The sequence below is a fragment of the Bombus huntii genome, chromosome 14 (genome assembly GCF_024542735.1).
Source record: "Bombus huntii isolate Logan2020A chromosome 14, iyBomHunt1.1, whole genome shotgun sequence".
Lineage (NCBI taxonomy): Eukaryota > Metazoa > Arthropoda > Insecta > Hymenoptera > Apidae > Bombus > Bombus huntii.
This window is the reverse complement of record NC_066251.1, coordinates 10142046-10156992: the sequence shown is the minus strand read 5'-3', so window position 1 is coordinate 10156992 and position 14947 is coordinate 10142046. Positions and strand designations below refer to the sequence as shown.

The 14947-nt window shown below is 31.8% G+C and overlaps 2 protein-coding genes and 1 long non-coding RNA gene across 5 annotated transcripts; 2 read left to right on the top strand and 1 right to left on the bottom strand.

Moving 5' to 3' along the window:
- The first annotated feature begins 484 nt into the window (after positions 1–484).
- On the top strand, positions 485–5489 carry LOC126872830 (ethanolamine-phosphate cytidylyltransferase). Of its 3 annotated transcripts, XR_007692208.1 has the most exons (7): positions 488–705; positions 1107–1244; positions 1441–1620; positions 1707–2133; positions 2219–2439; positions 3417–3724; positions 3969–5489. XR_007692208.1 is itself a non-coding variant. In XM_050633022.1 (6 exons), the coding sequence occupies exons 1-6, from the start codon at positions 662–664 to the stop codon at positions 3408–3410; spliced, it is 1017 nt and encodes a 338-aa protein (XP_050488979.1). In that variant the 5' UTR covers positions 485–661; the 3' UTR covers positions 3411–5489. The 3 variants fall into 3 exon arrangements, 2 of the variants coding, with proteins under 2 accessions (XP_050488979.1, XP_050488978.1); XM_050633022.1 differs by having other exon boundaries at positions 485–705; positions 3404–5489; XM_050633021.1 differs by having other exon boundaries at positions 3417–5489.
- Positions 5490–6122: 633 nt separating this feature from the next.
- Positions 6123–9143, bottom strand: LOC126872827 (uncharacterized). The gene is made up of 5 exons (XM_050633017.1): positions 8865–9143; positions 8184–8320; positions 7403–7853; positions 6761–6938; positions 6123–6600 (listed from the first exon to the last, which is right to left on the bottom strand). The coding sequence occupies exons 1-5, from the start codon at positions 9141–9143 to the stop codon at positions 6359–6361; spliced, it is 1287 nt and encodes a 428-aa protein (XP_050488974.1). The 3' UTR covers positions 6123–6358.
- Positions 9115–14051, top strand: LOC126872848 (uncharacterized). Its single transcript, XR_007692224.1, has 3 exons — positions 9115–9155; positions 11141–12169; positions 12299–14051. It is a non-coding gene; the product is annotated as an uncharacterized LOC126872848 (long non-coding RNA).
- The last annotated feature ends 896 nt before the right edge of the window (positions 14052–14947 follow it).

The following is a 14947-nucleotide window of genomic DNA, read 5'->3' as shown; positions in this document are numbered from 1 at the left end:
ACGAAGTTGTATTATGGTACACTGTATTAAATTAAAAAATATTTGCTTCAACACATATATATAGAACCATTTACGTCAAAAACTAAAATGTTTCCTAAGGCGTGCTATGTTTTAATTTTGATGGATATGATTCTGTACATATTGGAACAAATATTTTTAAATTTAGTGTAGTGTACTATAGTTAGGAAGTTTATCTTAATTTTCCGGTGGATTCCTGTCTTAAGTATGTACCTAAAAATTATTGGAGGCTCGAAGGCGAAAGTGAGATATGTGCTATCGGTAAATCAATCAGACATATGTTCATCAGAAAATCCTCAAAACTTAATTGCAATAATCTCATAATTGTAAGGTAAAGAACATAAAAATTTTATTTTTTCAAGTTTGATGATTTATGAGATATATCCAAGATATATATATTTATACATATATATCGTCTACTACCGATACAGTATTATACACATATGTATATTAATGATAATCGAAGTGGGGATGAATTGATGAAAAGTATATGACGCGACGAATGACGCGTGAGTCGGCAATACGCGCAGTCAGCGCAGTGCACTCCAAGATTTCGTGTAGTGTGCTTTGTAGTTACCGGTTATTATTTATTGAGCAAAAGAATTTTTTCTGTTTTGTATTATAAGTATCAATTTCATTCATTATGACAGAAAATCGCAAAGAAGTAAGAGTATGGTGTGATGGATGGTAAGTTCTTATTAAATTATATTTGTCCTATACTTAATTTAAATTTTACGTGCTTGTTGTCCACACTTGGTGTATGACTATGACTTTTTGTTAATAGGATGTCGATCAATAAAGTTTTGATACGAATGACACAATTATATGTATACAGTGATAGAAAATTATACGTATAACAGAAATTACAGTGATAATTTTGAGTAGTTCATATCTGTGACACTGTTATAATTGCCGTTTTCATTCTTTTTTTACGTTTTAACGTATTATGTACGAGACAATTTATAAAACCTTTATTATATTAAACTACGCGAATTCCGCTATCAAACAAATACATTTAAACTTTTCACCTGTACATTTCGTTATAAATGTACAAATATTTTTTTCAAATGATTATTTTTTCAATACAGCTATGACATGGTGCATTTTGGCCACGCGAATTCCTTGCGTCAAGCGAAGGCATTAGGTGATTATCTAGTTGTGGGTGTACATACAGATGAAGAAATTACTAAGCATAAGGGACCACCAGTATTTATGGAACAAGAAAGGTATATCTTTATTCAAATAAAACAATTGAATTACTTTGAATTTTAAATAACTTTTATAGCAATTTTTGTTAATTATGTATAAATATATAAAAAATAATTAATGTTGTGCAAGTAATATCATAAGCAAATTATTATACTTTTAGCATTAAAGCAAATTAAGTTATGGTTGTTCTGTAATTAAATATATTTATATTAGGTACAAAATGGTTCGTGGTATCAAGTGGGTAGATGAGGTAGTTGAAGGAGCACCTTATGTTACGACTTTAGAAACATTAGACAAATACAATTGTGATTTTTGTGTTCATGGTGATGATATCACCATGACAGCGGATGGTGTAGACACGTATCATTTGGTCAAAGCAGCAGGTCGTTATAGGTATATATAAAATAAATTAATATAAGAGAGTTAATAATAATAAAAGTTAGGAATAAATAAAATATAAGCAAGTATAATTATTACAGGGAAGTTCAAAGAACAGCTGGTGTATCAACAACTGATCTAGTAGGCCGAATGCTGTTAATGACACGGCAACATTTTAAACAAGGAGATAGTGAATATAGTGTTGATAGAGAACCTAGTAAAAGCATGGGTCAAGATAGAACAGCACGGAGTCCATGGACAGGTTGTTCACAATTCTTACCTACTACACAAAAAATTATCCAATTCAGTGATGGGAAAAGTCCACAACCTGGAGATAAAATAGTTTATGTAGCAGGAGCATTTGATCTTTTTCATGTTGGTCATTTAGATTTCCTAGAAGTTGCAAAAAAAGAAGGTGATTATCTTATAGTTGGACTTCATACAGATCCAGTGGTTAATAGATATAAATATGGTAATCATCCAATTATGAATCTTCATGAAAGAGTACTTAGTGTGCTGGCATGCAAAGTAAGAAATAAAATATTTCAAATATCTTATAAAATACCAGTTGAGCTACAGTATATTTAAAGTCTATTATTTGATTTACATATAGTATGTTAATGAAGTAGTAATTGGGGCTCCATATGAAGTTACTAAAGATCTTATGGAACATTTCGATGTAGCTATTGTTTGTCATGGTCAGACTCCTATTATGCCTTCTGAGGATGGTTCAGATCCATATACTGAACCTAAAAGGCAGAATAAATTTAAATTATTGGATAGTGGTAATGACATGACAACAGAGAAAATTGTTGAACGCATAATTCTTCACAGGTACGTTATTTTTATATGCTATAAGTGGATGTATGACTAAAAATAATTTATAAATTATTACAAAGATTACTGTTAAATTCTAAATTAAAATTACATATAATGTGCATATATCTAATACATTAAATACTAACACATTGTTACTTTAAAATACAAGATTAAAACTAAACAAAATACAATTTTGAAATTAATTGTGCTGTTTTAGAGGAAATGAACATGAGTAATAATAAATGTTGAAAATAATTTTTAATTTTAATATTATATTTTAATATTACAAAATATTTAGATTTATATTAAACTTAAATGTAATTGTTTTTTAAAATTATCACTCAATAGAAAAATGTTAAATATATCTAATAATGATTGTGTAACTTTAATGAGCATTTAAAATTATCATACTTCATTAAATAAAAGATATAGAAATATTTTTATTTCATATAATATTTTTTTTATAATATAAATATAGTCGATATTCAATATTACTCAAAATTACTCAAGATTATTATTACTAAATAATTCCACAAAAAAGATGTACTGTATGCAGTATTTTGTCTTCCTAGGTCATATGAACTACATATAATAATTAAAACAATACATAATAATTAAATAAAATAATAATTATAGTTAAAACATAATAATAATTAAAAACTTGAACAACTGTTGATATGTTGAATCTTGCCATCTTGCATTTTGTCATTCCTCATTCAGCTTCAAATAAGCATCTTTTTCTTTACTTTATTTTGAAATTTTATATCATTCATCACTCATGCTTTTATAATGGGATATGCAAGTTTATGCTATCAAACACTTCATGGATTCATCTTATATTTCTATTTACGTGTAGTTTGTGTAAGTGTGTATTCTTTACAAAGAAATTTATAATTTATTTATTTTATCATAATTAAGATTGTAAAACATATTTGCATATCCCAATGTTTTAAGACAGGCTCACGATGTTTTGATATAGTGCTTAATTGCAGGTTGGAATTTGAAAATAGGAATTTAAAGAAGGAAAAAAAAGAACAAGCAGCTTACGAAGCCTTCATAAAGTCTCAGAAAAAAGAAAGGACTGAATAATTTATTCTGTACACTCAAAGTGTGTGATAATTATATTTTATGGAACATATTTGTAAATATGATATCACACTAATATTTAAATTATTTAATTCTATTTGAAAATATGTGTGGTTTAAATATTTATAACCATGTTAAATATTTAAGGTATTAACATATTATAGACAATTTTTTTTCCAACAACTCAACGACAAAAACAAATACAACGATAAAGGTATGCAAAAGATTGTGAATATTTGTAAACTTAAATATTTCTAATTAGGAAGGTTTAGAGCAGCTTATTTTATGTTACATGCTAAGTCTAAATATGCACACATATATATAAATCTGGTATTAAAATTTGGTACTAGGATATTATTAATAAGCTTTTGATTATGTATCATGATGTGAATATTATATAAAAATGGAACTTTTACAATGTTAGGTTTTACTTATATATTTTATGTATTTTTTTACAGAGATTTTATCATCATATTTAAGGCATTGTTTATTTTTTTGACAATATATGCACTATTTTATTACTATAATTAATCTATATGAAATTAAAAATTTAAGCAAATGATTTTATAAACATTTTACAACCAAAACATGTATATTTTTAATTTCATAGTCACTTAGTTAAATCTAGTTTATAATTGGATTCTTTTTGTATAGCACATAAAGTGGAAATAGTAAATAAATTTATAAGTGTAAATTATTAAATCTATCTTATTAACTCTTAAATGATTAGTTTGTGGAATGTTATGATTATTTTTAAATCTGTTTTTACATTAAATATTTTTTCTTATAACTTAGAATATAGTTGGAGTATGACTATAATAATTTTGCATAATTATTTGGAAGGAAAAATAACTATATATATTCTTCATAGCACATAAAGACACAATATTATAATAATTAAAGATAATAGTAACATAATTATTTAAATAAATTGTTTATTATAGTATTATTGTTCTATGAAATGTAATTTTGTGCATTTGCAATCGATATTTTTTTTACAATATTTAATTGTGCAGTATTTGTAGACTTATTGTGTATACAAGAAATAATACTTGTAATCGTTATTATCAAATACATGTGCATTTAATTAATACGAATTGACAATGCATTTATGCATATGACAAGGAAAATGTACATTTATAAACAAATGTTAAAATTGTAAAATAAATCGTAAGTGCCACATTTTGTAACATAATCATGTTACATTATTTTTACTTGAAACTAAATATTAACCAAAGATACATTTTGATCGTGATACAAAGTAGGCAATCTGTTCTACGTTTTTATTTTGCTCTTATTACGCTCTTATTATCTGTAGACCGAAATCTATTTGATGTAGAATTTTTTTCTTATATTCTTTACTTTATTTAAGTAAAGTTGATTGTTATAAACTGTATCTACAGGGGCGGACTAGCTATTGGGGGGTTTGGGAAAATTCCCGGTGAGGCAATAGGGTTTAGAGGTTTTACGGACTTGGATCCACTCTATGTAGAATTGTAATCTCCCAGTAAAACTCATAGAGATATAAAGATACGAGTGCGCGAGTCATATGTTAGCGTGTAAGTGGATGCGATGTGGGAATTGAAAGAGAACTCTGTATAGGACCTTTCTGTTTTTGTTTAAATCAGGCACGTAATTGATGCTGCTCGCTAATTGAGTTACACACACATATTTATTGTACGAATGTGCATGCGTATTAGATAAGAACACAAGAGGTCCCATTTTTATATTTCTACAATAAAAATTTGAGTCTTAGTCCGCCCTTGTATCCTAATTTATATACGCGCGATTGCACAGCATTACCACATCCCTCACTATGTTATATTCATAAACATGTAATAGAATGACATGTTATAAAATATTGCGAAATGGAGCGATCGATTTAATTTCTATCAATAATTTAATATTCCTAAAACTGTGACATGCATAAAAATGTAGTGATGTTTTATTTTGCAATAAATAACTTATATGCGATCATATTAATACAGTAAATATTTTGTAATATTTCTATACCTATTCGTTTATTCGACCAATTAAGAAATTTGTAGTTAGGTATCTTTAAATGATAACATTTTCTTTATAAATAACAAATAGTATTCTACTACTGTATGTATGTACATTGAGTCACAATCACCCTCAAAAGAAAATACATTATAGTTATATTCAACCGTAACGGATATGAGTAAATTATTCTATAATGAGTAAATTAATACGGTTCATTTAGGATTACTTACTATTAAAGATTATATACGCACTGTTTCAGGTCACGTAATAGCACTGCACGTTTAACAAAATGTTGAAATAGCGGAGAAGTAGATTTGCAATTATGTAATAAGTATTTAATGTGAGAAATGAAATAAAATAAATTTTTCGTGCAATTTGTTGTGTAAAACGTGCAAAAGTGAATGATCAGTTACAAAGAGCAATAGTGAAGAATTTAATATTTGCTAAAGATCGTAAATTACATTTGTTTTTTTATGTTATACACAAATATGTAATAATATATAACATATCCGTATCTTTGCAGTAATTCTACCAAGTCTTATCAAATTTTATCTATCTTATCTACCTTAAATAATATACATTAAATATATTAATTAAATATATTACTTTCATATATTTTTTAAACTTTGTGTTTTTAGTTTAGTATATAATCTCTTAACGCTCACAGATATTTAAAAAAATATTACGTTATAATACAATTCTGTTATTTTTGTATGATATTTTGCTTATATCCGTACCATAAGTCGTTCTGTTAATTTGGTTTCTTATTTCATTTCACGAAAACTACTGTTTCATTTTGATTGAGCATAATAAAATATATATGTAATATAATATTTGCATTTTGCTATTGTACCGTAGATCGGCCGGTGTAGCCTGGTGTTTGTTCAGAATATTTTCTAGCACGATCTCGTACTAGTTCGTCGATCGATTTATTTTGTGGTATAGTTGACGACAAATTGTGAAGTCTTGTTGCAAGATAGCACATGATAAAAGCTGATAAAACCAGAAGTGCACCAAGTCCTGTTGCAACGTAAAGAAAACTACCGCAACTGTTTTCAAGTCCAGCAGTCACTTTCTGATATATATCTAAAAATCACAAAATACGTAGGTGATGAATTTTGAAGATTCATTTTATTAAAGTTACATACTTCAACAATTACAATAAAAATATGTTCTAAATACTTGAAAATAGCAATTACTATTTTAGTATTAACGAGTTTAAAGAATGGAATTTTTTTTAACTCACCATCAGGCATCATCACCGTGTATTCGATATTTTCCTTAAATTTCGTATAAGGTATCGAATCGTTGTATTCCTTTATCAAGCGGTCGACTTTAGGAAAATATTCGTTCGTACCTTCTACGATAGATCGTTTTTTCTTCTTTCCATGTCCCGATGGTTCAAAAAGATCGAGACAAAAATCCTGTAAATAGGTTGTTATATGTTATTTATTCTTACGATTTCTGTAAATAGAAGAAACACTTTTGTCAAATGTTAATGCTTTTGAATTATGATCGTTTAAAATATTAATTTTGCCATCTTCTGTTACTAGATATTGACACTTGTACTGTCACTTGATCACAAAGAGATTTTTAAATAATTAACAATTTGTAATTTAAGAAAATAAAAGTATAAATTTGACATATCAATCGAATTAATTACAAATCCATTATGAATTTAGATTCTTTCTTTATCATTTTAGTACGTAAATCTCGTTTTTATGTTTGCAAATAATTATTTGAAAAACCGCAAACTCCTAAGCACGAGCCCTCTAAAGGACGAATGTTTTTGTTATGTCAGAAAGCGAATTACAAAGCTGAACAGGTGAATAGCCACTCATTCAGACGTCAACCACAAGTTAAATTGGACCGTAAATTATGTCCTTACCGGTTGGCAGTCCTGAGGTTCCATGCAAGCCTTGATCTGCGAGTGGATCCACAGCGTGGAACGTTCTCTCATGGAACTGAGGAGAAAGGCTTCGAAATCGAGGAAAACTTCGTTCTTTCTCTCTCGATAACGGGCTGGTTGATGAGGAATTATTGACGCGAAATCTCGATTTCTACAGCCGTCCTTCACCAACACGACACTTCCTGGTGCGTGAGGCTGATCGGGATCGGGACTAACGGTCACTTCCAACAGTTTAATGTAACCCCATGCACTGTCTGCACTGATTCGAGCTCTTAACTGAAGCTTTGTACCAATGGGAACCGCTTGATCGACAGTCTGCGACCCCGATGCGTCCGATACGTTGCCCGTAGCTTCGCGGTAAAGGGCTACCTCGTACTCCAGTCGTCCAGGTGTTTCTTCGACCACCCCAGATACTCTTGCCCCGTGAGGACTGAAAGAGATTAGAATTTCAAAATTTAGAAAACAAAATTTGTACACGACATATTTCAAATATTTTCCGCAATACGGTGCCAACATGAAAATTTTTGTTTACGCATATTTTTTTTTATAGAATGAACTGCTGAAAGTTTTATTATACATATGTACATACATGTATACTTTTGTCGGTGATCTAGATAATTAAACGATGAGAATTATCACCAATACCATAAATAACTTTAAGCAAAGTAAATATTTATTCGAGTCTCTTTGCAATTCATGTCTGTTTCCATAGGAGTTATCAGATAAAACACGATCTTGTCAATGTGGAACAATAACTTACAAGGTTCCAGCGAAACCGGCAGCTTTGTGACGGAGTAACGTTGGCTCAGGTGGTCGGCACATTAAGATCAATTCTTGATCGGCTAGCATGACGACTCCGGGAAATGCCGGAAACCATACTCGCAGGTGAATGAAACCCTAATGACAATAAAATTTTGTTCATCGTATCTCTTTCCTAGCTTTTATGTATTTTTTATTTAATTATTTATGTACTTCATTATTTAGTCCTTAACGAGTTAGATAACTAACAGCTCATATCTATATGTAATGTCAACGATAAATTTCAAGATTCTTTCAAGTGCTAGATTTAAATATTTGGAATATTCATTTTTTAACAATTACGGTAATATACAATCGCATTATATAAATTCATACGATATGTCAGAATAGTTTGCAATGTACGATATTTATATTGTTATACTGTAGTTACGTTTCGTTAGAAATATATAAAAATCTTCCCTAGATGTATATACAAGACAATCGTAGATGTCGCGTGTGTTCATCGATCATCTGATCTGAGCAAGAAGCGATCGATAATCGAATTTTGCGATCAGTTACGTGACAAGTTGATAATACGAAAGCATTTATTAGTTGATCGGTTTCGGTTTATCGACGCGCGTAGCAGAACGCGGACACGGACAATCAACGAGCGCAGGAAGCAAAATTTCGATCGATGACTCACGTTTCTCTTCAGGATGCCGCATCTCGAGAAGTCAGTCACCTTCAGGAAATAGTTATCTTCCTGAGGATCATTGGGATCTGGCCTGATCTGGCAGTGAATGTCGGTAAGCGGATTGGCGGATCTGTCGTCGGCAAAGAGCGGCGCCCCTCTGAAGCCAACTGGTCTTTTGATCTTCGCTGTCAGGAGATCGGCTGCTGATCCTGCGCCGCTGCACTGAATGTCAGAGACCTCGTAATCCTGAGCAACGGTGGCGGCAACCTGAAACAATACGACAGTCATTCATCTACACAGGTTTGCTCGAACGACATTCGTGACCTTCTGGTACGTAATTCATTTCCTTCTTGCATGTAGTTTTTTCCTTTCCAATTGCCTTGAAATATAATATTCATGGACACTTAGAGATAAAACTATCTATGGAAATTCAATCACGCTTTTAATTATCTCTTACGTCAGTTTCCGCTGATGCCGTTATCTATCGCGTATATTTCCATAACAAGATCTTATAAACGATGTACAATGTACATAAATGCCTGCCACTACCGCTCAAAGGCATTGGGTTACTTCGGACGATTTAATTCATCATTTATTTATTATTTAATGCGTCAAAATATCCATAGTGTAGCTTTACAACATGCACTTTTTTAATTAAAATACATCCTGTGAATAATAAAGATCAAGTATTTGAATACTTTTGAGCGATAGTGTACACACGTACACCGTCAGCACGAGTTTACGCTACGTTTGATCGTAATTAAAGATGAGATTCAGCGACAGAGAGGAGCAAGATAAAAAGAGGTGAAAGAATGCCGTAACCTCGGTGTTAATGATACAAAATACAATGCGGGCATGGCAACGAAGAATTTCATAGTTGAGCGAACGTTTCGCGGTAACAGGAGTGCATTAACCATTAACATACTTTACTAACAAACTTTTGAACTATTTCACCGTGAAATAACATCTGTTCAGCCGTGTTACTATCCTCGAGACGGCCGTTTTTTCATCTGAACATCTGGAGGATAGCGTTGAGTGACCTCTCACGACTATAGATAAAGTAATTTCTTTAATTAACGTGGGTCGCCTTGGACTTTTTCCTCGATATCGAGCCCAAGGCGCCTTTTTACCATTCCCTTCGATGTCCAGCGCCGTATAAAACTTCGATACGAAACAAGGTGACCAACACGCGAAGAGAAAAGACTTCAATACGAGTAACGGTGTAGAGAAACGCTCTGGTGCCCGCCTAAGTTATTCGTTATATGTATGCGTACCATACTGGTTGTTCATCGTACGGTCAGCCAGGCGTATAATCGTAGTACAGGTCATGGTTATTTCTTCGAGGTAGGTCAACCCAGCTTTCAGGATTGCTCGATTTCCGCGATACGATTGATAAGCTGATCGATAAAAGGGTGTACCTTGTCAACTCTCTAGATGTCTTATTAATATGATAATTTAGCGAGTATTTATGCAAGATCATATTTTTACGAATACGATTAAAAGCATGGAATCTTGGTAGAGAATTGTTTTATGTTGAAATTTATAGTTATTTATTAATTATTATCCAGGAAGGGGAAATTTCAGGTACACAAATCTTTTATAAACAATGTAACTTATCGAATTACTTTTGTTTTTTATAATTACCAAAGAGTCATTGAACTCACACTAGTATTAACATAATTGAGAAATAGGGAAATAATTTGCCGGTAGAAGGTACAATCAACAATTTCATTTACATGATCCATAATTATTTAATATTCCGTTATAGTAACAAACGCCATTAAATTAATACTATTACGTAATGTTAATAAAAATATTAAAACTATTTTTATAATTAGATACTGAGCCCAGTAATATGAGAGGCAAAAACTTATTACAAAAGTACTTAAAAACTGCTTATTTCAAATCAAAATGACCTATCGCTGATTAAGGATGTTGATTATTCGACGAATTTTTATCGATAAAGTGAATATATTCAATGATCATAAAAGTTAATGTGACAAAATCAATGTTCATACAGTAAACGCTTAATGTGCGCGGTTTATATTCATTAAATACTGAATGTAATAATCATCCACGGACTGCAAAAATATTATAGAAATTCACTCTTGTTTCCCGCTTTTATTAAGCTTTGTATTAAACGCGAAAAAATGAGTATAATTGAGGGCAGGTATGAGCGAGGGTAATTGAGTCAACGTACTTGAAGAGCGATTAATTTAAACAAAATCTCATCGGATTTAATCGAAATACACCGATTTACTGTGTCGTATCATTAATTATTTCAGGTTCACTGATTTTTCATCAATAATCTTGAATGGACGACGATATGAAACGAGCGGATTTACGAAAAATTCGCGGCGAAATTGGAAAAACGTGATCCAAATGCAGCCGCGTAATTAACGATTTCAAGTCGGGCTAATAAATTACCTTGGATCATCTGTGTCAACTGCATGCATATTAAATAGCACGATATTAAAACTACATAGAATTATAAATAATTTATAGATTTTTCGCGCAGTTACCTTAATTAGCAATTAAGATGTCACAAGGATGTAAACAGTTGTCACAAGGATGTTTTCACAGACATTGTGTTTTTTATCCGTTGGCTGGAAAAAACAAGATACTGAACTTGTTGCGTAAGTGTTTTAACATAGAAAATTACTTAGTCCCTTTTATCTAAACTGTTTTATGATGCTCGAAAAAAATAAAAGCATGTGGATACCAGACTTATCATTATAATATGAAATATATTATTTCTGTGTTCTGTAAGATCTAGAGGCACATTTATATTGATGTATGTGTCAATATTATATCTATCATATTATTGATAGCTTTCTTATGTACTTATATAAACAAAAGAACTGGTAGGATCTATGTAGTTAGTTAACATACTAACAATATTAGTCATTTAGCCTGTGATTGTAATGTGCAATGGAATCTAATGTTACTGGTTGGTAAGTTATTGTACATCGAATTATTGGTGAATCTTATTCCAATTATACGAACGCTTACAATTTTGCGTACGTTAGTAAGCAAAAGAATGGGTAACATACGTTCGAATACAGTTATTCGAACATACTCTCCGGTTATTTCAGTGACAAATTATAGATAGTGAAGAAAATCAGCGATCTCCTGTTATAAGATGTCCAGTTATCCAAATCGTTTCCTCAGGTATAAGTAGAATTAAGTAAAAATAACGACAAGTAGGATCCTACTGTCTACTACCCATGTACATAATTCTACTTAGCATAATTCTACCACGAAAATTTGAAACATATTGGAATTCCAAAAGAAATAATGACTTCCTCAAGTAGGTAAATATTTCATACATTATAATATTTCATAGCATTGAAACTGTAATTAATTATACTTCAAAATAGAAGTCAAAATATAACGTTTTTATATCTCAGAGATATTATACTCAAAAATTTGTTTTGTTTAAGGAGTAAAAGATAGTGCAAACTTTTGAGCAGACAAAAATGAAAAGATCCGATCGTTTAACAAAATTTTAAATCCATGGCCGAAAGAAGTTACTAATTTAAAAATCGATACGGTTAAAGAGTTAATAATCATTGAGCCATTACTTGGCCGATATGGCGTGCGTCGAAACTGTTATTGTAACAGCACTTTAATCGGGCACGGGTGAAGCAAACGACGCTGAAACACAAAGTTTTCGATGGAATTGGAACGTCCGACGATGATTTCCGAATCGTTAAACGGAAACTATTCGCATTAAAGAAGAAACCGACCGGTTGGGAGGGAAAAATAAGAGGACCCCAGTTGCTGCGTGGTCGTGACAGTCGAGGTATCCAATTTGTGGAGTTAATAGAAGTTTGATCAAGCCTTGTTTCAAATTGAATGCCAAACTATGGATTGCTGCCGGTCGATAGGACTTTTATCGAAACGTTAATGTTTTTTCGATCGATCGTCCGACACCGGTCGGGTCTCGTTTGATGAACGAACGCGATCCTGTTCTCTGTATCACGAAATTCAATTGAAACTGCGAATAATAATACTACCGATTGTAGCCGTAATAATAATGGCAAACTCGATGGCGGTAATAGGAACGCTGTATCGCTGCGTTTCTGTTTATTTCGTATAAATCGCCGCTTATCGAAATTGGAACGTAACACTTCACTTTTTTATCATACTGTAAGGTACTTTCCACAGTCGTATACGTATCGCCTTCTCAATTTTTTCATATTTCAGGGGCTTACGGGTAAAGTATGTCACAAGTGAAAATGACTTGAATTTGAAAAATTGTGATCAAGTAGACTACGGATTTCTGTGCATTTATACGAAATCTCAAGAAATGGAAAAATAAAGAATTGTAAAAATAGAATATGGTAGAATACATACAATACGGAAAAATACATCAAATTTCCAAGATAGTGTATTTGCCGTTATTTTTTTTATAGATGTTATAAATTTCTATTCAGATTCTATTTCTTTCCTTGTACTGGCAAAAGTGTAAATTTGCATAATAATCCTCAGTCCAATACGTAATTAGATTTCATCGATATCGATAAATAATTAATAAATGTTATAATATCTCAGATGTAATTGTTAAATTTGTTGCAGGTATGTTGTAGATACCGTGTCGTTAAATTAAAGGCAAATTAACAGAGCAGTGGTGTATAATACACGCGTGGAAGAATTTACGTAAAGTGCTACATGCGCGTGTGCGCGGTACGCTCCGATTCGATTGATGCGCGGAAAGTTAACGGGAAGAGACAAACAGCCGAATCTGTTACGTGAAACGGGCCCTCGTGTGCGCCTGGTTCCCTCGAGATTACTTCCTAGATAACTATATACATTTTTACGTTTTATTCTTTTTTACGAAAGAACCGCACCCGTCTCTTTTATGGCGCCGTAAATTCTTTATTTCTCACTGGCGCTTTTGGCAGGATGACATGGATTTGTCTCCGCATATGGGATGCCATACAAGTTAATAACTTCCTGTATAGCCTGTTGATGAAGAAATCTTGAATTTACTAACGATCGAACGTTGAGGCCTTGGGATGGTATAAATTAACGAAATCTGATTTGGAAAGATTTATATCTGATTATCGGATAGTTTATTCATTATATTCTCTTGTATCGATATACATATTGTTGGTATACTAGTCTTACTTATATTTTATACTCCTGCGATTAATTTATTGCACGTCATAAATTATAGTTTTTTATATTATATATAGTGTCTTTTACACTGTTTTAACCCTGAACTCTGAATATACAAAATACGTGTTAATATAAATAGACTGTCCTACTAAAAATATATATTCAAAGCGATACGTGATTAAATTAAAGAGGTATTTCTAATGTAACTCAATAAATTCTATTTTTTTGCATGGACGTAATCTTCAGATTTCGATTCATTTATCTGTGACTTCTAAACCAGTAATTTAAAAGAACAGTCGGAATTGAAAAAGTTTGATAGAATACCGCTCGCACCGAACGCGTTAAGAAGATCCGAGTTAACATTTCGACGTGAAACGCCTTCTAAGTATTATACCCGCGGTCTTCTTATGCAAATAAAATTTTATATCTCCGCTACGAGATGAAAACATCATTATCACCCCAACCCTACAGAGAATTTGAAAGTTTTCCTATAAATTTATCAAGACGTAGAAACACATAAAAAAAGAAAGATAGAATTCCATAAATCCTTCATCTAAAAGCTCGACAAAGTTGTAAGAAGTGAAACGAAAGAACAAGAGGAAAATGGGTTGAAAAGTCGAGTTACTATACTATCACAGAATTCGTTCTCTTTGGAATGTGATTTCAAATAATTCTCCCTACGTAATCAACGACAAGTGTCAGGCGTGAGATCGATAATTTTAAAGTGCAAATTCACCGGAGTTCCGAGCATCGTGCGAATCCTTTCGCAGGATCCACATAAAAAGGTAAAAACCGAAGTTTGACACCCACCGTGCAAAATCCAGCGATCAGAACGATCCACATGTTCCAGCCGAAGTGTCTCCCTTCCTTATCCTTGTTTCTTTAATCGTGAACGCAAAACACGCGAGAAACACACTTCCTGGTAGAAGGAATTGCACAGAGAGGGATGCAATTTTGACGAAGATTCC